The sequence below is a fragment of the Peromyscus eremicus genome, chromosome 16_21 (genome assembly GCF_949786415.1).
Source record: "Peromyscus eremicus chromosome 16_21, PerEre_H2_v1, whole genome shotgun sequence".
In the NCBI taxonomy this organism is placed as follows: domain Eukaryota; kingdom Metazoa; phylum Chordata; class Mammalia; order Rodentia; family Cricetidae; genus Peromyscus; species Peromyscus eremicus.
The window spans coordinates 58,370,604-58,392,886 of NC_081432.1; the positions used below are offsets into that span (position 1 = coordinate 58,370,604).

The window sequence follows — 22,283 nt, forward strand, 5'->3', positions numbered from 1 at the left end:
TTAGTGAAAGAATAGACTCAGAAACAGAGCCACGTGTACAGCCAGTTCCTTTCTGCAAATGTACCAAGGTGATTCAGTGATGAGAGATGCCTTTGTAACAAATAATTGCAATGCCTGTTTCTGACTCTGTGTGTGTGTGTGTGTGTGTGTGTGTGTGTGTGTGTGTGTCCATCTACCTAAGTGCAATATATAAAGTTTCTACACCCTATCAATAAAAAGCTAAGTAAAGCAATAAAAACTTGGCAAAAGGCTTGAACTAGCATTTCAGGAAGGAAGGCATATAGAATGCCAATAAGCATGTGGAAATGTTGTGAACATTTTAATCTTTAAAATATAATAAAGTATACTAAGTTACACTCGCAGCGCCAGCTTCCTACGTCTTAGTTTCCCTGCCTTTTCCGAGACTCCCTTCTCTGAGTGTTGTTCTGTTTCTCCATCAGCTCTTCCCCTCCTTTTCTCATTCTTTCAAACCTAGTGGTGTTTTGATGATGTGGGCACTTGGTGAACCCCCAGTACTGCTCTCTCGCTTGTGGCCTCACTTTCACCCACCCTCTTCCTGCTCCTTGGCAGTTTTCTACAAGTATAAATTTAATCAGGTAATACTTGTAAAGTAAAACTATCATTCTGGTCTTCCCCATCACTTGCTGGCTGGCATAAGTAAATCTGTATCTTTAGATCTTTAGTTTATATTCATTCTGTATCCTGAGAAATGAGATCCCTAAGATAAGGACTTAGTCTCTTTCTTCCTCTACTTGGTGACAAATGCCTAGGAGAGTGACGAAGGGAGGTGTTCAGTAAATGTGTGTTGAATAGATGTTCTGCATTTGTCCATTGCTATCTGTAGGGGATTGTTTCCAGGATCCCTGTGGTTGCCCTAATCTACAGATGTTAAGGAATCTTAGGGAAAATGAGCAGAGTATTGATGTATAATGCTTACATATGCTCCTGTATACTTTAAATAATCTCTTGATTTCTAACTATATCTAATGCAGTATTATGTTAGTGTGATATATTAGTAATTATACTATTTAGGGAATAATGACCAGGAAATAAAAAAAAAAATCTGTATGAGGTTAGTACAGATTCGGTTTTCCTTTATTCTTTTCTTTGTTTGAGAAAAAAATTTAGGTAGGATATTGGGTGAGTCCACAGAAGTGGAACCTGTGGGTAAGAAGAGCCTGTATAGTATGTTTGAGGAAGACACTGACTATGGCTTGAATATATCATGTTCAGAATTCAATACTTGCAAACAGGTACTGTGGGGGGGGCGAGTATTATCGTGGGATCTGGTTCTCTCATTCATTTTTGAGATGGAGAATGACATAATAGTGGGGTACTATGCAGACACCATTCCAGCAGAGTAATGCTCCTCATGTTTCAAAAAAGGAAATCTGGTTCAACATGACTCAGTAGCCAGTGTTGGTTCAAACTTCAAGAGTCTGACCCTGAGTATTTATTTCAAGTATATTAAAGCACAACACAATCTGGAAAAAAAGTTTCCTGGTGATAATTAGCTCAATCCCATTTGCACAATGAAGTTTAAGGCATGAATACATTGAAACTCTTTGCAAAGTACATGTGACCTCTTCCATAAAAATGTGTTATATTGACTGAGAAGCAGTGCTCAAGATAAGGATGACTGAGATAAACGTAAGAGTCTGTGGGATCAGATGTGGCTGGGCCATACAGATTGCACAGAGTCGCCAGGCTATTAACCACTTCCATTCCCAGCCTTCTGGGAGGAAAACAGGTTCTACATCTCTTTCTTTGAAGAGACAACCCTGCATGTTTAACATTCCTGGTTTCCCTAGTGCTTGTCTGTGAGCACAAGGACCTCTTGTGAGCACAGAGACCTCATGATGTGAGCACAGGGACCTCTTGTGAGCACAGGGACCTCGTGATGTGAGCACAGGGACCTCTTATGAGCACAGGGACCTCTTGTGAGCACAGGGACCTCGTGATGTGAGCACAGGGACCTCATGATATGAGCACAGGGACCTCATGATGTGAGCACAGGGACCTCATGTGAGCACAGAGACCTCATGATGTGAGCACAGAGACCTCATGATGTGAGCACAGGGACCTCTTGTGAGCACAGGGACCTCATGATGTGAGCACAGGGACCTCATGTGAGCACAGGGACCTCATGTTGTGAGCACAGAGACTTCATGATGTGAGCACAGAGACCTCATGATGTGAGCACAGGGACCTCATGCCCTCTACACTTAATGGTCCTCACTCTAGAACTAGTCTCACTTTGACATGTAAGACTACCCCTCCCTCCTATCTCCCTTTCTCTGTGTGTGTGTGTGTGTGTGTGTGTGTGTGTGTGTGTGTGTGTGTGTGTAGCTTGTGCAGACTATGTAATACCTTAGGGTATCATTTTCCTCATCTGGAAAATGGAAGTCTTCAGTGCTTACCTCATAGTATTGTAGTGAGATCAAATGATGTAATGATGTTTGGCTACCATGAAGAGTGTCAGGCACGGATGACACTCTTCATCTTACACTTTCTGTCATTGCTGGTGTTGGTCTTGCCGGAAAGCAAACCAGGCACAGGATTTGAGAATCATTATCTTTCTGTCCGAGTATTCATAAGACAGCCTTTTCTTCTTCTTTCCGTACCATCCCCTTCTCAATGAGGAGCTCAATTCTGGCTGTGTGCATTGTGGATCACTGTGATTAGCTTTCAGAGCCCTTGACATGAAGAGGGGAAAGGTCCCCAGCAAAGCTTCCGTCTAGGCCTGTTGTTGTCAGAGTTTCTGTCTGTAGTAACTGCCATGCATCTTCTATTCTAAGTCACTGGTCTCTCCCTCAGAAGGCAAGCCCTCCACCCTCACATCTCTGATGCTGTCATTCATATCTTTTTAGAGAGCCTTTAATTATCAATCTCAGAACATCCTATAAATCTTCATTAGGAAATTCCTTGTGAAGTTTTGCTGAAAAGTAGTTACTGTGAGCTGTGTGTGCAGCAGCTGTTTGCCTAACTTAAAAAAAAATGACCATTTTAATTTGTTTTAAAAATATCCACTGGCACCAGTTCTCATTACAGATGTGTGGTTGTAACATTTCATTTTTAAAATGTGTATCCATCTTTTTTCAGTTCCAAAGGAGTCCAAAGAAACCATCTCAAACCTTAAAAATAACCACTAAACCTACACTGTTTTTGGTTTTTAAAAATTCTCAAGGGAGGACATTTTTTATCTTGGACCGAAGCTTCATGCAGGGTGGCCCATTTAAAAGAGGCCCTGTGCACAGGCACGTTATGAAACGGGACGTCTTAAACGGGCCACCCTGTAAATCAGGGCTCTCTCCAGTGGGCGTTTACTCCCCGCACACTGGAGTTTAGTGCAGGCCTTCGGTCACTCTGCTGCCAAGCAGCCCTGAAGCATAAAGGTGCACATCCAGGTGACATGGAGAAGTGCAGATCTGAATTCAGACAGTGGGCAGATGCTTGCACATTCATCCTGCAAGATGTCATGTGTCCAAGATCTTGTAGAAATTCCAGCCAGCATTATGCAGATCTCCTCTTTGAAAACATTTTTAATGGATGAAACACAAATAAACTGGAATGACTTTTGATTTAAACAGTAATACAGCTTTGGTTTTTCTTTTACTGGAAATCTTTTAAATCAGGACAGATATCTTTGCTTAAAAATACTGTAGGGTATGTAGTACTTGATATTTTTAAGCTAAAGAGTCCCATCATACTATTCTTTTTAATTATATATGTGTACACACACACAATCTTTGCCAGAACGAGATCTTACTTGAGCAGTAATCTATGTAATTCAAGTTTGTTGAAAGCCCACCCAAATTTATAAGAACAGAATATAAATGGAAGTCTGTATATTATATGTTATCCCAAGTTCCCCCAAATCACAAATCAAAACAAAAAGAGAAGCAAGAGAATGGATAATTGGCACTCTATGAAAAAAGGCACTTTGCCAAGCCGTAGTCTGTTATGTCCATGCCGGGTGAAGTGATCTGAGACCCTCAGCATTCCTGCCATTTAACCTTCCCTTGCCCAGAGCTGTGCCCATTTTCCACCTGCAGTAAAACAACCGCATGCCTTATGATGGTCTGTCTTTTGTTTTGAGCCATATCGGGAAGTTTTCCCTAGGACCTGTGTGGTGTCATGAGATAAGGAATTTTGAGGACTGGGTCACACTGCCAGAAACAAGTGTGGAGGTTGCTGTGTTTAGACCTTTAACCTCAGGACAAGCTTCTCTATGCCATGTCCAGGGGATGGTGTTAAACTCGTATACTTGACTGTATAGTTAATTGACTGTAGAATTCCTACCAAGGGTATCTGAATCTCCAAATTGTTCCCGGTGTTTCTCTAATTCATGTACAAAGGATTATTTTTTTAAATTTCCTGTGGATCATATTTATTTGTTTTGTTTTGTTTCATTTTTTTTAGTCTTAGGGCATTTTAGGCCATTACAATTTGAGGATGATGGTTAACAACTTGCTTTAGAAATAGCCACCATATTTTAATTCTATATTTATCATAGAAAATAGAGCCTGGAGGGCAGATTAGAAACATTTCCCAATGAAGGGTTTTTTGGTTTTTTTTTGTTTTTTTTTTGTTTTGTTTTGTTTTTTTTCGAGACAGGGTTTCTCTGTGTAGCTTTGCGCCTTTCCTGGGACTCACTTGGTAGCCCAGGCTGGCCTCGAACTCACAGAGATCCGCCTGGCTCTGCCTCCCGAGTGCTGGGATTAAAGGCGTGCGCCACCACCGCCCGGCTCAATGAAGGGTTTTATAAACTGGAATCCCAAGATGGGTTAGTAAAACAAGGTGTCATAATGGTTGATATGGCCTAGTTTGATCATTTTCCTCTTGAGGAATGTAAAGAATCTCAAGTTAAAAATTAAAGTAGGCTTTTTGTTTGTTTTTGTACACCTCCTGAGCTCACATCTTTAGAGATGTTCTCTTAAAACAGAAAAGAAATAATCTGAATCTGCTTCAATAGTCAGTGTTCTACACTTTATAAAAATATGTCATGGTAACAAAAGAGGCCATGTCACAGCCCTCGTAGGTGTCCTTATATGTATTATTGTCTTACCTTACTTCTTACAGAATGTATTAACTAAGCAGTGTCTCACTTATTCTTCCCTTACCCATAATGGAGTAACACCGTGCTACCAGACTTACTAACTGGCCACTTAATGAATGTGGAAAAGCATAACTCACAAAAATATAGTTTATTCCCTTACTATTTTTGTGTGCTGTATGTGTGGTATATATGTGCACAAGTATGCACACACATGTGGAGGCCAGACAAGAACATTTCGTTTTTGAGGCAATGTCTCTCACTGAACTTGAGATTCACTCTGGTAGCCTGGCTGCCAGAGAGCTCCCAGGGGCCACCTCTCTCCGCCCTCCAACCCTGGGGGTTGCAAATAACGATGGCTGTGGCCAGCTTTGGGGTGGAAGCTGGGAATTGGAACTCAGGTTCTCATGATTTCAGAGCATGTCCTCTTACTACACCATCTCTGCAGAGCATGTCCTTATACCCACTGTGCCATCTCTGCAGACCCCTCTTGTATTTCTTAATGTCAACTTTAATCATGAAAAAGAAAACAAAAGTGCCATGGATCTAAGTGAACTCTTTCTTTGCCTCTGCTCCCTCTGTTGAAAAGGTGATGATCTTAGAGGTCTTTTCCTGACTTATCCAGGACCAGTTAGAATTAATGCCCCATGATACCTTTTAGATATCGAGAATCCAGGACCTAGTTACTGATGTGACTCAGCTTCTTCATTCAGGATGTTTTGATTTTACACCAAGGCAAGACAGGTAAATAGGCCTTTGTCTTTCCTTCTCCATATTAGCCACTGACAACTATAGTACACTTTTTTTGAAGGCAGAAAAAGAGACTGGTGAAGTAGGGTGCCCCACAGGTCTGTGAGTTGGTGTCCTGCTGGTGAAGTCGGGTGCCCCACAGGTCTGGGAGTTGGTGTCAGCTCCCTTAAAGCCCATTGTTTCCATGGAAAGCAGATAAAGAAAAATATTTAAGTCAATATTGCTTAAAATCTTTGTCCTTATTGTAATGGAGCTGCAAAATCATAAAATTGAACTTTTATAGGACTTTTAAAGAAGTTATTTAAATCATGTTTGATTTTAAGAAATTTGAAATAGTTACATTGAATTAAATCAGCATTTTTTTCTATTGATTATTCTTATAACATGTAGTAAAAATGTTACAGACAGCATTGTTAGTTTTCTCCCTTGCCAATCCCTACCCCGCCCTGACCCCATTTTTGAAGTGGATCATTGTAGGCTATATTGTTTTAACAGCATGGTAAAGGTGACAACTATGTGACAATATAGTAAACATATTGATACTGTATTTTCTCTTTTGAGATTGAAACTTATGTATGTACAAAACATAATCTCCTAGCTTTAGTACTTTCGTTTCAAAAAGAAAATCTCATATTTACTTGAATTTTTTTTTAAAATTAAGCCTTTGCAAGGGAAAATCAGTAAGCAAAGATGAGCTGTGTGAATTTAGTGTAAAATGGAAAAATAGGTTATAAACAATTTAATGTGCAAACTAAACTCTGCTTTGAGTCATGTAGCTGCGAACATGACTCAAAGCAATATGCATTGTATCGAGGACTATGAGGGTCCAGCCCCTCGATAGTCCCCTCCCAGGGTCCAGGAAGAATCTACAACCAGCTGATAATTAATCTTTGATAAAAAGAAACTAATGTATGTACATGAAATTCCTTAGTCCATATACTTTATTATTCTGTGTCAGTTACAAGCTTATATTCTGCTCTCATATTTAGCTCCTTTCTTGCCCAATTACTCTTTACATTTATCTGTTGTCCCCTCCAGGTTCTATCTTAATTCCTTCATCTAGTTCTGCCCCTTCTAGGTTCTCATTCATCTAGTTCTTTCCCATATCAGCTCCTCTCTCATCTCCTTCTCTCTCTCTTGTTCTTCTTCATCTTGTTCTTCCACATCTGGCTCTTCCTCATCTTCCATCTCGTTCTTCTAGTACTCTCTTCTAGCCCTTCGATCTAGTTCTTCCCCATCTCAGTTTGTTCCTCCCAAGTTTTTACCCATCTAGTTTTTCCATTCTCTTTTCTTTTCTCCATCCCGTGCCCTGGAAGTCCTGGTATAAGAAGGGAGGGTCTGAGCTAAATTATGTAAAGCTATTACTTAACGTCCACCTGACCTAGGCGGTGTCTCCTTTTGGAATTTACCCTAAGTCAGGAGACTTGCATGTGGGCTGTTATCACTGTTAGTCCTCGGAAGTTGGGTGTCAAACTAAGCGGTGTCTCCTGCTAGTCCTTGAAAGTGGCCAAGGGAGAGATCTGATTCCAGAGAAAGCCTTTCCTGAGGCTATTATCCAAATTCCTGGAATGTGTATGTCCAGAGAGTGATCAGTCCACAATGTTAGCCCTTCTAGGGAAAAGTCAATTGGGAAAACTATGAAGGCACACATGATTTTCATAACAGAATACAGCTGATATATATATATAACAAGCCAAATAACACCAAAAACTTCTTGGAATTTGGCTTCCTCTGGAGGAATTCCCTGATCCCTCCAGGTAGTGACTTTTTCATAACCATCTGAGTTCTTATGATATATTTCTGTGGCCTGCAGCAATATTGGACCATGCATATGCTTTGGATATACAGGGAAGGGGTAGAAAGCGAGGTTCCCAATTATGTGATATTCTGGTTCTGTATAGATGCAGTGAGAAACAAGTTGTTCATACTCAGGTTTTGGGCATCTCTTGGCCCAGGACATACACTATTTTCTCAGAGTTGAGTAAGTATTTTCTCTGTAAAGGTGAGCAGTGTTCTCTCACCAGCTAGAGAAAGGACACATGTTGGCAGTACCAAAGCTCCAGCTGTTACTCCCATAGACTCTTGAACTCATGGAAATCTAAGCTACAAACAAGATCTTTAATATCTCCGAGGAAGACCTAGCTTTGAGATCCTCTGAGACCTTTCTCTCTCTGCCTGTCCTCTATATGTGGACTAGGAAAGACATTCATGTATTAAGCTGCAAAGAAAATTACACCTTCAATATTAATAATAGTCACATACCTAATTTACCCATTTCCTAGTCAAAATTCTAATTTCTGTAATACCTGTATTATGATACATCTATTGGTAATGTGATTAATCTTACATTTACGTTGTAGAATTTCTACACTAAAGTGTTTTTTAAGGTAATTAAATGTGTGTGTGTGTGTGTGTGTGTGTGTGTGTGTGTGTGTGCCCGCGCGCGCGCGCGCGCCTTATATGCAGTTATCCTAGGAGGTCAGGAGAGAGTGTAAGACCCTCTGGAGCTAGAGTTATGGGCAATTTTAAGCAACCCAGAGTGGGTGCTGATACTGAACTTGGATCCACTGGCAGAGCATCAAGCACTTTTAACTGCTGAGCCATCTCTCAAGCTCCGTTACCAAAGTATATTTTTAACAAGGTTTTAACCTAGGAAAAGTTTTACTATTAGCAGGGTGGTGTCTAAACTTGGTCATGTCCTTCCCTTACAAGCTTCTACTACTGACCTGTACTCATTCAGTGGTGCAAGAGTCAAGCCCACATATAAGAGACTATAGTATGACCTCATTCCAACCTGACCTCCCATTTCACCTTTCACCCTTTTACCTACACTCATCAACTCTGAATTTCTCTTGTTTCTATGTGATTTATATATAGTGGCACCATGATTGCTTCTAATTTACATAATTTGAATTTTTTATTTTTTTTATTATTTTTTTTTTTTTTTGGTTTTTCGAGACAGGGTTTCTCTGTGTAGCTTTGCGCCTTTCCTGGGACTCACTTGGTAGTCCAGGCTGGCCTCGAACTCACAGAGATCCGCCTGGCTCTGCCTCCCGAGTGCTGGGACTAAAGGCGTGCGCCACCACCGCCCGGCGAATTTTTTATTTTTGTTTATTTTCTCATAGAATACACCCTAACCACAGCTTCCCTTACTTCCACTCCTCCCAGTTCCCCCTGACCTACCCTCTCCCCCAGATACCACCCCTATCTAAATCCCCCCAGAAAAAAACCAGGCCTCTCAGGGACATCAACTGAACATGGCACAAGTTACAATAATACGAGTCATAAGCCCTCATATCAAGGCCAGGCAAGGCAACCCAGTAAGAGGGAAAGGTTCCCAAGAGCAGGCTAAAGAGTCAGACACCCGACTCCCACTGTTAGGAGACCCCCAAAACACCAGACCAACAAACATAGCATATGCAGAAGACCTAGAGGAGACCCATATAGGCTCCACATTTGCTGCCTCAGTTTCTGTGAGCCCCCAGGAGCCTGGCTTACTTGATTCCTGGGCCATGCTTCCAGGTATCTTTGAACCCTCTGCCTGTTCCATGGGATTCCAGAGCTCTGAGGGGAGGGATCTGATGGAGACCTCTAACCTGGGCTCTCTGGCCTAATGTTTGGCTGTGGGTCTCTGCATCTGCTCCTATCAGTGCCAGGACTTTTACAATGTGTTCTTAAAACTTTAAAAAAAAATAAGTGAATTTTATAGTTGTTTGTTTTGTGTGTGGTGTGCATATGCAAGCCTGGGGTTAACACAGACTGCCTTTATTACTCTCCACCTTGTTCTTTGAGGCAGGGTCTTTCTCTGAATCTCGAGCTCTCCTGTTTCAGTCTAGCTAGCTTGCCCCCAGGACCCTCAGCTCCTCCTCTGAGGGTGAGGATTACAGACTGATACCACGTCCACTAGGCTTTCATGTGGGTGCTCCAAATCCTAAAGACTATCATCCTTACACCTAATGAGTATCAAAAAGCCATTTGTTTGTATTTGACTTGAGAGAGAATTCTTTGCCCCATTTGGATTCCCTTTTGCAGGTGATAATATGAAAAGCTTTGATAGTCCAGTGCTCTCTCCTCTCACCTTCGTTAATTCAGCTGCTATATTCTTTACACAGGATTGGCATTTCTGCATATCCAACATTTAGTTGTCAGTATGTCATCCAGAAGCCTACTGTAAGCTACCCAGTTTGCATAATGCCCATGTCATCTTTTACCTCATTTCATTTTTTTCATGGTAGAAGTTGAAATAGCCTACATCTCCAGGTTTTCGATGAAACACCTTACTATGAAGTAGTCAGGGGTTCATTTATAGAGCTTGTAGAAAGAATACTGAGAATGGGAATCCCTTTGATCTCATCCATTGTATATGTGCCCTTGGGTAATCTAGACCTGGAATGGAAATAATATTAATTCTGTAAAGGTTCTCACCCAGGTTCTGTTTTTCTATGTTGATAGAAATCATTATTAATATGTTACCTCGAAGTTGATATCTGTGATGATAACTATATGTGTGCTCTGTGGTTGCTTGGTATATGGGACAGTTGGCCCTCTACATCCATGGGTTTATCATCTGTGGATTCATCTTCAGACACTGGTCATCAGCTCCTAAACAATGCTGCATAATAACTCTTGTATAGCATGCACACTGTAGAAGCTAATCTCAACAAGGTGTATCTAGGCTCTGCGCAAATGCTGAACTTGTTTTACATAAGGACTTAATTGTCCTCATATCTTCATGTCTATGTGAAACCTGCAACTACACCTCTGCAGATGCCCGAGGACAGCAGTATGTTTTTACTGATATTTTCAGTGTACTTAGATGCCCTCAGATGTTCAGGGCAAGCTTGTTAAAGTACAGATGAAGCTTTTAGTGGTACAGCTTAATATATGATTTTAATGATAGTTTGTGTAGACTTGTATAAAAAGTTATTTATACATACCAAAATTTGAAATTCTGGCCTATAATCTAAAATGAAACCAAAAGATCATTTAATGTATGCTGTATGCTTATTCTCAATAGAATCATAACATATAATTATATCTTAACATCTTTCTCATGTCATCACTTTTTTATACATGTTCAGAGAATAAATTGAAACTGCATTTTTTCTGGGTATACTAAATTCCATTTTGATTTGAGGACTATTGTTGAGACTACAGATAAATGTTTTCTTTATTTTCTCTGAACAAAAGTGACTGATCATTGCCTAGTTTACATATTCTGTAAAGACAGTTGTCTTGTGTGCTTCGTGATTTAAATTGAATCCTTTTCTGAGTAAGCAAATGGAATATATTATGTAGTACAACTGGAATATATTATGTATTTTCTTTTCGGCAGCCACAGATATTTGTACAATTAATTTTCAAATTTCTTTAGTAATTATACAATGACTTTGCAGTGTTTTCCTCATTTATATCTTCATTTACACACACTTGTATTGTTCTGGACTAATAATTCAGCTTTTGTGAATATAATTATCAGGAGAAAAATCTATGCATGGAAGTTTTATTAATTGATTAGTGATATAAATTATTATCTCGTATTTTTTCTAGAATGCTACTTATAAGAAGTATAATTACGTTAGGATTATGGCATAATTTTGCTTTACTTTTAAAAATGTTGAGGGAAGGCTGATTTTAGTCAGGAAACATTTTTTAAAGATGATCAGTTTTTTATGCTCATTTAAAATTTTTGTTTATTTGTTTGTTTTGAGATAGGGTCTCATTAAGGAGACCAGCAAGGACCTGAACTCAGAGATCTGCCTGTCTGTGCCTTCAGAGTGCTGGGATTAAAAGCTTGTGCCACCACACCCAGTAAACACTTGAAAGTCACCAATCTCAAGAAAATTCTAGATGTTTAATTCTTAGGGACTTGAGTGAGTTCACAGTTCATAGATAATTTGTCTCTGTATGGGGTAATGCGATGGCATGGGGTAGAAATTTTAGCAGATGTGTTCCGTGTCATATTACATGATGTCCTTATGGACAAGATGGAGAACTGGCTCAAAGTCAGTCCTGAAGCTAGTTCACCTCTTCATACTCCACAAAAGTGTTGACTGTGGGATCCATTGTCTGTAGCTGACTTGTTCTCCTTGTAGGTTGGAGGGCTGTTTTGTTTCTTTTGTTATTTATTTATTAAAATCTTAAGAACTTTTCTATTCAAATCAAAACTTAGTCCTCAATATATAACCAAATGAATACTAAACTACCATGATTAAACTGAGAACTGACAGTGGTGGTCTTTGGGAAAGTCTCCCCCGAGGCTGTAGCATTTACAGTGAGGCCTTGTCATGTGACTTTTCCTGGGGCTATAGGAACAAATGTCTGTTCTCTCTAGAAAGGGTGCTGACTACAGGGCCAGCAAATAATCTACCAAGTCTAGGTTGCTGAACCTGAGAGCTTATTGAGGTTGCTTCTAAGACAAGCATGGATAACTTCAAGGCAGCTGTATCAGTGTCTGCTCGGGAAAGCCACACTCTGGGGCTCTCTGCATAATACACAGGCGGTTTAGCAGTATAGCCTCAGGATTGTCCTGCTAAATGTGGCCTTGTGAAACTCCTGACTCTCTCAAGTCCCTGGGCCTGGTAAAGTCCTCTCTTCTCCCTCCAGGAAGGCCTGTTTCAATTCTGAGGAAATGGCTATAAAACAGACAGACCTACATGCTAAGAAGTGAGGAATGTTGAACCTTGAAGGGAAACATGAGGTCTAGTGACGTCAACTAGGTCTTTTCATAGATTGCTCTGGGCTGGGGTTGGGAAGAGGGTTATTGTTAAAGGACATAAAGTTTTTGGGTACAAGAGAAAAGTCCTAAAACTGGATGGTATAGATGGGCGTACTACTCGGTAAGTTTACTTAGAAATCATACAATTGTATACTTTAAACAATCAAGTTTGCAGGCTATGTAAATAGTGTCTCAAGCTGGTTTTTAAGGATACTCTCTAGCAAACAAAAGAAAACTTTTGAAAACAATGCTTATTCAAAGTTTTGAAAGTAGGATTTTATATTTTCTTCTAAGCTTGATGTTTAAAAGTCGGTAAAGAAACAGAACTCTACTCAAGTAGAGAGCATCTCCTCCCCACGAGGCAGAGGACGGGCACAGTAAGAGCAGCTCAGAGATCAGTAGGTTTACATGGCACAGCACGCATCATAATGCTGGGCACATGCCATCACCCAGTGATTATTTGTGGCTTAAAGGAAAGTAGGTATTGATAAAGTTGAATGTGTATAAATGTTGAGTTTGAGAGAGAAAGAGGCATAGGCACTAAGATGCCATCAAGATGTTTCTCATAGGATATATGCAAGTGGCCATTGTACAGGTCTTTGAATTTATCTGTTGGTTAAAACACCTCAGGATAAACATGAAAGGAGAGCGATAAAGCTGCTAGGGTCTATGAGAGCAGTCTTCTCAAACAGTGTCAGAATGTTGAGATCATTCAGCACAGGAAGTTGCATATTCCCAGGAGCTTATTTGTAGGAAGTTTCTCAGAGGTGCAGATGCTGAATCTCCTGTTGTAAGAAAGCATGGAGGTCCTGGAATGGCATTCTGGAGTATGACATCCTCTATAGAAGAGTCTCTTGAGAAGACACACTGTTCAATATTCAGAGATGTGTTAGTTGAAAGGAACCCTTCCTGGTTGACTTTGAGTGGTGGCTGCTTAATACCATGGCAACTGAAAAAATCAGTTGTTAGTTTATTAATCACAGGAGTCAGCTGCCCAGTTTGTAGGAGTCTCAGCTAGTTAAGAAAATGAGGACCTGACATGAGACAGAAACACAAGAAATATTTGTTGACTGTGTAAGGAAATTCTTTAAAGGCCCCATTGTTTGTTCTCATCACCAGCATCGTCTCATTGTTTAAAACCGAAGAACTTCGCTTTAAAGTTTCAGCATCTTAGGCTGCAGCTTATTTGGAATCCTTTTGCCAAAGGACTTAAGTTATTTGGAGGCTTTTCCTCCAGTCAGGTTCCTGAATTGATGTTCATTGTTGTATAATTAACATAGCTTAGAAAGATAATCATATACATGGCAAGTATATTGATGATCACATTTCTTTCTTAGAGAATGTCTCAGAGCATGTAACGTGCATTTCAGTTGTAAACAATAATACTGGGATTTCCCAAATTCATTTAATTGAGAAATTGTTTTTTAAAAATCAAGGAAGTGTTATAAGAATGTTTATTTGTATTCATTCATGCTATTAAGTAAAGGTCTGATAACACAGCCTTTTCTCTCTGTAATCATCTAATCAGTTATTACTTCATCTTACTTAACCCATAGATAACTGCTAGTCTTCATGAATCTCTCTGATTCCTGGTTCATATGTATTTGCATGTTTTATGGGATATTTTGCTTGTAATTGAATTTGGTAAGCACTTTCTCTATCAGGGAACTATACTGCCTTTCCTACAGATAGTTTGTTTAAACAATATTGAAAGCAGATTTGGTTGTAGTTACAGGGCATCTATTTCCAACATTATAAAAAGTTGAGGTTTTTTTCCCCCTAAATTCTAGTAACATTAATAATGTTTTAGCAGTACGGAATGTTTTGGGGGTCTAACGGACCAATGGTTTTCTTAAAGTGGTTGCCTCTCTCTGCAAAAGCCTTGTAAAAGATTTAATTATACAAAGTAATTGACCCAGGAATCCTTTATGTTAATTTGTTAAACTTCTTTTCTGAAAATGATCACTACGGTTAATTTCTCAAGTGTCTTACAGTTTTACTCATTTAATACTGCACAGCATGGAAAGACTTCACATACAAAGTCCCATCTTCTGCAGTGAACTGGGTTCAGTACAGGAGGTGGTTTTAAAACAAGAGTGTGTGGGCTGACATCAGCATTGGTCATTGTACTTAGTCTTCATCGTCTTTTCAGTTCCTCAGTAAAGCGTCTTATAAAGTTTATGTGAACGTTTGACCCATGACTTGTTAGAAGTTCGTGTCAAGGAGAGGGGGATCTTAGACGTTAAGTTAAGCAAGCAAGAGAAACAATTCTTACAAGGAAACTTTTGTCTCTGATTTTGGCCTGATAGATTGGCTTTCACAAATATTTTCTTAATCAAGTTCATGTCGAAGAAGTAGATAAGATGAAAATTTTGGAGCTTAGAAGCATCAAAATGGAAGAGTAAGGCTAATATAATGGGCCTGTTTATGACTCTGATTGCCCTAAAGGACTGTCCATGTCTGAACCTCTCCATCTGCCCCTTGGCCAGTGGGTATTCAGTTTCAAGGTCTGTTAGAAGATGCTGTGGTGGAGGAATCACGTGGTCTGATGCTTATGGTTTGCATGTTTAGTCCAATGCCAGATTAGTGGACTACAGTGCGGCTGGGGCTGTATCCTCTTCATTCCCTCTCCTTCCATTGGGAGCAACCCCTGGGGATTACAGTAACACGCAGCCTCTGAGAGAGTATTCAACCAAGGGTCTGGAAAGTAAAAAGGAAACTTTGGTGGGGGAGATAGAAAGTCATCAAAAAAAAGTCATCAAAAGTCTTGGTTTAACTTCTTTAAACCAAGAAGTTGTCACATAGTGTCCGTTAAAAGATAATCTGTTACCTCATATAGGGAAATGTCCCAAAAGACCAGAGCTATGGAAAAAATAAAAAACATGACTCCCCAGATGACAGTAATTTGTTACTGTCATCAGCATAATGCAGTACATCGTATAGTGTACATTAACATCTGTAGCCATGGTAAATTCTGAAAGCAACTCAGCTTCCAAGTAGGCACACCATGGAGCTTCTGGGTCTTGTCTTGTGGACTGGGTTCCTGGCACATCAGTAGATGTGCTCCTGTACCTTGAGCTCTGCGGTCACTGGCTCAGCGTCTGCCACAGATTCTTACTACTTCGCTCCTCTGCTGCCTTTTCTCAGGAGCTGTCAGTTCAAGCTGGTCAGCTCTCCTCTCTGTAATCAGAGTGTGAACATTTGGAAACATACTCCAATTAGACAAGTGACCTGCTAAATGAACCAAAAAGAACAATATAAAGCCCTAGAGCAGTATCTCCAGCCTTCAAAAGTAAATGTTTTAAGGGAGGAGATGATTCTTGGAAATGACCTTCACATATAGTATCAGAAATGAAATAAAGCTCTCCTCCCTCCTCAGATTGTTTATATTCATGTGTTTCAGTTTGTGTTAACTACTTCTTTTTAATTTTTATCCTTCTTTATTTCATGATTATTGCTTAATTTATTATATAAAATTTAGTTTTTTCATGTAGTTTTGCCTCACTCCTACAGGGTGTTTCAGTACTAATCTAAAACGGTAAAAGTATCTTTCAGTTTGAGGAATCTCAGACCCAAAGTTACTTTGGTTTCAGTACTACAGAACAACAGAGTGGGAACTAAAGCAGGTCACCTGACTTCCAGACTGTGTCTCTTTCATCGTCCTGGATGCCATCTATTGTATAAGAGACCCTGGGAACTACAGAAGGTTTTCTGGGCTCAGGTCTTTTGTGGCCACATCCTTTGGGTGCCTTTCCTCCCCTGACTTGGAGCCGTGATACCAGCTGAGTCTTTACCTGATGACTTTCACAGATGCCATCCTTGTGTCCCAGACATGGGTGTGAAGTTCATCTTCACTGCATTGATGGGCACATACGGCCAGTGAACCCAACGCTGCCATGGCAGAGGACATTTCAAAGGACATCTGGTGTTATCTATCTGATCTAGTCCATGGTATTTCACAGAGGGTTCAGAAAGTGAATAGCCTGTAGCCTGTCAGAAGACAACACCCCCCCCCCCCCCGCCACACACACCCCAAAGGAGATTAGGATAGGCCCAACTGGAGGAAGTGGGTCACTAAGTCTTTCAAGGGCACATCTTGCCTTTGGGCTCTTGTTACTCTCCCTCTGCTTCATCTCTACCCTGAAATGAGCAGCTGTGCTCTGCCCTGTCCTGCCCGCCCCTCCCTGCCTCTCCACAGGCCCACTGAACAGGGCCGGCAGTGGGCCTGGGAACACTAGGACGGACAAATGTTTCGGGTGTTTCTGTTGAACACGCACACACACACACACACACACACACACACACACACACACACACACAGAGTTTTGATAGGATTCTGTGACTTTAGGCAGTTCTGTTATATTAACAGTATTCTGTAAAGTGGAGAAAGATTTCCTTTCATCTTCATATATTTACTTTTTATGGACCTTGTCTTCCTTAATTTCAGCAATCTTACATAGTTTCTTGTTGGTAAACCTTTTGCCTATTTTGCTAAATACATTACTTTGGATTTTATTCTTACTGATTATATTGTCAGTGAATGTGTTTTTGTAATTTTTTCTTCAGATTTTTAATTTCTAGTATATAGAAACACAGCTAATTTTGAAAAGATTTTATTTTTTTATGCTTGTGGGTGTTTGCCTACATGCCTATATATGTGCTTCATGCATTCCTGATGCCTAAGAGAGGCCTGAAGAGTGCACTGGATCCCCAGGAACTGGAGCTGTAAATGATTGTGAGCTGCTGTGTGGGTGTTGGGAATGAAACTATAGTCATCTTCAAGAGAAGCCAGTGCTCTGAACCACTGAGCCCTTGCTCCAGCCCAACACAACTGACTTTTACATTCTGACTTTATCCTTGAACTTTGACCTGTTTGTTTTCTAGCTCTGATTTTTTTTTATTTTTTATTTTTTTTGGTGCATACTTTCTATAGAGTCTGTCAGATCATGTGATCTCTGAACAAAGATGATGTTTCTTCTCTTCTTTGTTCTTGGATATTTTATCCTTTTCCTCCAGTTGCTCTGGCTAAAACTTTTAGCAGTGGGTTGAATAGAAGTGACAGAAGACCATCCATATTATGTCATGTTTTTCACCATTGAATATGTCTTCTGTGGAGTCTCATGTTGGTCTTTAGCATATTAGGGAGGTTCCCTCAAGCAGGTTTATTATTTATTTATTGCTGCTATGTTTCTCATATAGACTTTTCTTTGTTCTTTTTCAAATAGGATGAACCAACTTAGTAGTGTTTTTTGTTACTATGTGTGTTTTATTCTATTTATTTAACATTGAGCTTTACTATTAGCCCAGGCTATCTTTAAACTTTCATGTGCATAACAGTCTTTGTTCTGGGATTATAGGTGTGCCCTAAAGCATGAGTCACTTAGTTAATACTTAATTATTATTTAATTATCTGATATGTGTAGGTCTCATTCTGTAGTTGGCTGTCCTGCTCTCTCATTCATAAAGATATACTTCCTAGTATATGTAGTACTGGTCCTTAATATGTCATCATCTGTGGGAATAGTTGTAAATCTGTGATTAAATGTGTTCTTAAAGGGATGATACCAGGTACTGGAGAGTACTATAAATGCAAATCACTTTAATTTTTGAGAGCAAATTATGTGCTCTCAAAAATTAAATTTATTGCTAACAATTTTTGGTGGTGATATTATTCTTTTCCTGTTTGGGGTGTGTGTGTGTGTGTGTGTGTGTGTGTGTGTGTGTGTGTGTGTGTGTATACGTGTGTGTTGTTGTTGCTGCTGCTGTTTTTATTGTTTTATTTGAGACAACTTGTCTGTGTATAGCCTAGGCTGGCCTTGAACTCGTGATCCTTCTGCCTTTACCTTTTGAATGCTCTGATTACAGCCTTGTACTACCCTGCATGGCTTACTGCTAGAGATTCGTAGGGAAAATTCTTTTCCTTGACCATTTCTATGCTTAGCCTTGGCAGGTAAGGGACATTGGAAGGATGAATAGTCGGCTAGTTCCCACAATGAAAGCATCAGGACCTCTGGGTGTAGGTTTCTCACCTTTATATTGGCTCTTCAGATGTATTTCCTGTCTGTTATGGGGTCCATTCATTCTCACCTTGAAATCTATGCTAGTTCACTCCCAATTGTAGGTTGCTGTGAGCTAAATATACACCTGAATACAAATATAAGGGCCACTGCTCTATCTTCAAGGGAGTCAGTCTTCTCACTGTGCTTGATTACTTGGTCTTCTGCTGACACAGGCAGTTTCAGGTGTCCTTTCAGAGGGAGAGTCTCTGCATATCTAGTACACAGATGCTGGAAACACAAACCATTCTTTCTATTCTGCTGGATGTAGGTGGAGATCCTAAGTGATACCATCTTATATTTAAGCAAGTTTCACTGCTTCCATGTCAGTATTTTCTATCTTATGTGACTAGTGCTCTTCTCTTACAGTGATAGTGTAGACTGGCTATCTGCTGATTTGATGCTTATATTGTGATGTTGTTGGTGGTATTTTTACATTTTCAAAAATTTTAAATTATTTTTAATTAAGTATTCATGTTTGTGTGTCCGTGGATAGCAACTCATAATGCAGGTACCATCAGAGGCTGGAGGTGTTGGATTCTCTGGAGCTGGAATAAGGTGTGATTGTGATCTGCCTGCTGTGGATATTGGGAATCGATCTTGTACTTTGCATTTTGACAGAGCAAATCCCCTTTACAAATACTTTGTAAGTCAAGAAGGGATGCTGATAATAGTGTACTTTCTTTGGAAGATAGAGTTTATAAGGAAGACATTTACTTCCTTAGTCTAGAAGTAAGAGTGCATTGTGGGATTGTTGGAGAGAACAATGGCCTCTTTATATAGCTGATTCTTATAATTAATGAGAAGTATATATTTTTGTTTTACCTGATTCACAGCATTAATAATGGTATGTCTTAATTTTTCCTGCAGGTTTTCTTTAGGTGATGCTAGGAGGCCTCTCCATGAAACAGCAGTTTTAGTAGAAGACGTGGTTCACACACAACTAATTAACCTGGTAAGATCACATATAACCCTCTTTGGTATCTCTTTTTTATTCTGTTTTTATTGTACTTCCAATCCAACACATTAAAACAAAGATTTTATTTATAGCTATATTTTTGGCTTTGTTGAGCTATAGTATAATAATGCCTGTGTAAGTGCATAATATGGTACATTTAATAGTATCAATAGGGATGTTGCCATAATAACAGTATGTTTATCCGTCACTGATGTGCCTCAGAAGTTTGTTAGAATTCTTTAAAATCCTGTTCTCTTTAGGGTAAAAAATATTTGCACAAATTGTATAAGGAATTCTCAAATGTTGTTCAGCTTCCTCTGGTGTCAGTATCATATATAACCATAACAGTTATGGAAACCTGTAAATAATCCTGGCCCAATAACTTTACAGCTGAATTCCAATTCCATCCTCTTTGCCTCCAATCTCTATTTCTTTTCAGAGACCCAGTCAAGCATACCACACTAGCTGTTAGATCTAGTTGCCATGTCTTGGATATCTCTTTCTGTCTCTGCTAAGCCTGCAGTATTTCCTATCCTTTCATGACCTGAACATTTTTGAGAGGTAGAGTTCTTCTGTTCTGTGGGTCTGCTCTTATAATTAGAATGTAGTCCCACGTGTTGAAGAAGATTTTTAGAGAAATAATGGATCTACTGAGTGTAGCATGTCAAGGGCAGCCTGTCTTATTGATGTGTACTATTGTGACATTTCTTGGATCACATATTGAAGATAGAAATGCTGAGTTATTTCGCTGTATAGATAGATGTGCTTGTTTGATTGGTTCGTATTAAGGGTCAAACCCAAAGTTTTGTGCATGCTAAGAGTGCCTGCCATAGTACTGAGATATACTCTAAATCCATGTTACTATTATTTTAAACATTCAGGTTAGGTTAGTAAAATACATTGCAATACATATTTTTATAGCTATGTAAATATTTTCTTCTCCTGAGTACTTTTTACCTATTATCATTATAATAGGAAATTTTATAAAATTATTAATATAATGTTTACACGGGAGTGATTTTTCGTTTCTTTCATGTCTAGTGATTACTTGGTATCTTGCTTAACTGAAAAGCTTTCCTGCCCTGTTTATTACTTTTTGGGTATATCAGTATAGATAGTGAATATTTGAATTCTTTCCTAGATGTCATTATCCAGTGTTACCATTATTCCTATTACTCAGGCTATTCCAAGGCTGGCCAGTGGGAGCAAATCATTTCCCAGTTAACTCATGTGCTACATATATTAATGACCTTAGCACTTCCTCTGTGGCATATGGCACAAATACGTCCTTCCAGTATGCTAATTTTACCAATTTTTAAAGTTTGCTGTCAGAGATTTATTGACTTAGAAATATTTCTATTTTACTGTATTCAGAAGCATCAATCTTAATAGATGTTGAATCTTGAATCATAAATTGCATTTTTATATAATAAATTTAAAGAGAAATTTATTTACATTACTTTTTATTTTTTTAATCATTTCATTTTTTTCCTTTATATCTTTAGTTCTTAATCCTTTTTTGATATATAGAAGCAATTTTGTCTGTTACTGAATAGTCCCCTAGTTTTATTGTAAACATTCATTAAAAGCCTGCCTGTACCCACGGATTTAAACCTTCTTTATCAATATAGGTTTATCTGCGGCAAGAGATATATTTCTTGTATTCTGTGCTAGTTTATCTGTCTTTGTACTCAGGTGACATTTGCTTATTATGTAGGTCTTACAGTGTATTCTAGAGATCTTAGGGCTATATTGCCCCCCTCCTTTTTTCTAACATATCTCGCTGGTCTGGTATAATCATAGTCCCTTATCTGTATTGTCCCTTTCCAAAGTTTTAGTTATTTGTAGTTAATTGCAGCCTGAAAATATTAAATGGAGAATTCCAAACGTGAACAATTAATAAGTTTTGAAAATACACATCTCTTTACCTGAGAAGTAAATCACTTTTGTCCCAATATCTGTGTTACATGCACCACTTGCCCATTAGCCACCTAACTGCTTCCCTAGTTATCAGACTGATTGGTATTTCCTAGCTTCTGGTGTCCAAGTAATTTATTTTAAGAGAAACATTACATTTACACAACTTTTCCACAGTATATTCTTTTTTTTTTTTTTTTGTTTTTTTTTTGTTTTTCGAGACAGGGTTTTTCTGTGTAGCTTTGCGCCTTTCCTGAGACTCACTTGGTAGCTGGCCTCGAACTCACAGAGATCCGCCTGGCTCTGCCTCCCGAGTGCTGGGATTAAAAGTGTGCGCCACCACCGCCCGGCTAGTATATTCTTTTTTAAGATTTATTTTTTTGTGTGTAGATATATGTGCATATGAATGTAGGTGCCCTTGGAGGCCAGAAGAGGATCTCGTGTCACCTGGAGCTGGAGTTACACGTGGTTGTGAGCTGCCTGCCATGGGTATTGGGAACGGACTTTGGATCCTCTGTATACTGAGCCATCTTTCCAGCCCCTCCTAGTGTGTTCTTAAAGTTGATTTTTGGTTGTTGAACTCTTACTGTGCCTAATGTATAAAGTGGACCATAGGTGTGTTTGCATAGAAAGTGTTTAGTTCCAGGAAAGGCGCAAAGCTACACAGAGAAACCCTGTCTCGAAAAACCAAAAAAAGAAAAAAAAAAAAAAAGAAAGAAAAGAAAGTGGTTAGTAGACAGAAAGAAAAGAAAGTGATTAGTACACAGAGGGTTTATACTTTCTGCTCTTCCACAAATCCCTTTGAATTGTTGAATGGAACCTAGTCCA

At 39.3% G+C, this 22,283-nt stretch overlaps 1 protein-coding gene across 3 annotated transcripts in view; it reads left to right on the forward strand.

The window, feature by feature from the left end:
• The window catches only part of Supt3h (SPT3 homolog, SAGA and STAGA complex component), a 356,981-nt gene that overhangs the window by 146,971 nt on the left and 187,727 nt on the right, over positions 1-22,283 (forward strand). For all 3 annotated transcript variants that reach the window (XM_059243989.1, XM_059243991.1, XM_059243990.1), the window contains one exon: positions 19,451-19,535. In XM_059243989.1, coding sequence (XP_059099972.1) covers positions 19,451-19,535 — 85 coding nt within the window. The remainder of the gene's footprint in view (positions 1-19,450; positions 19,536-22,283) is intronic.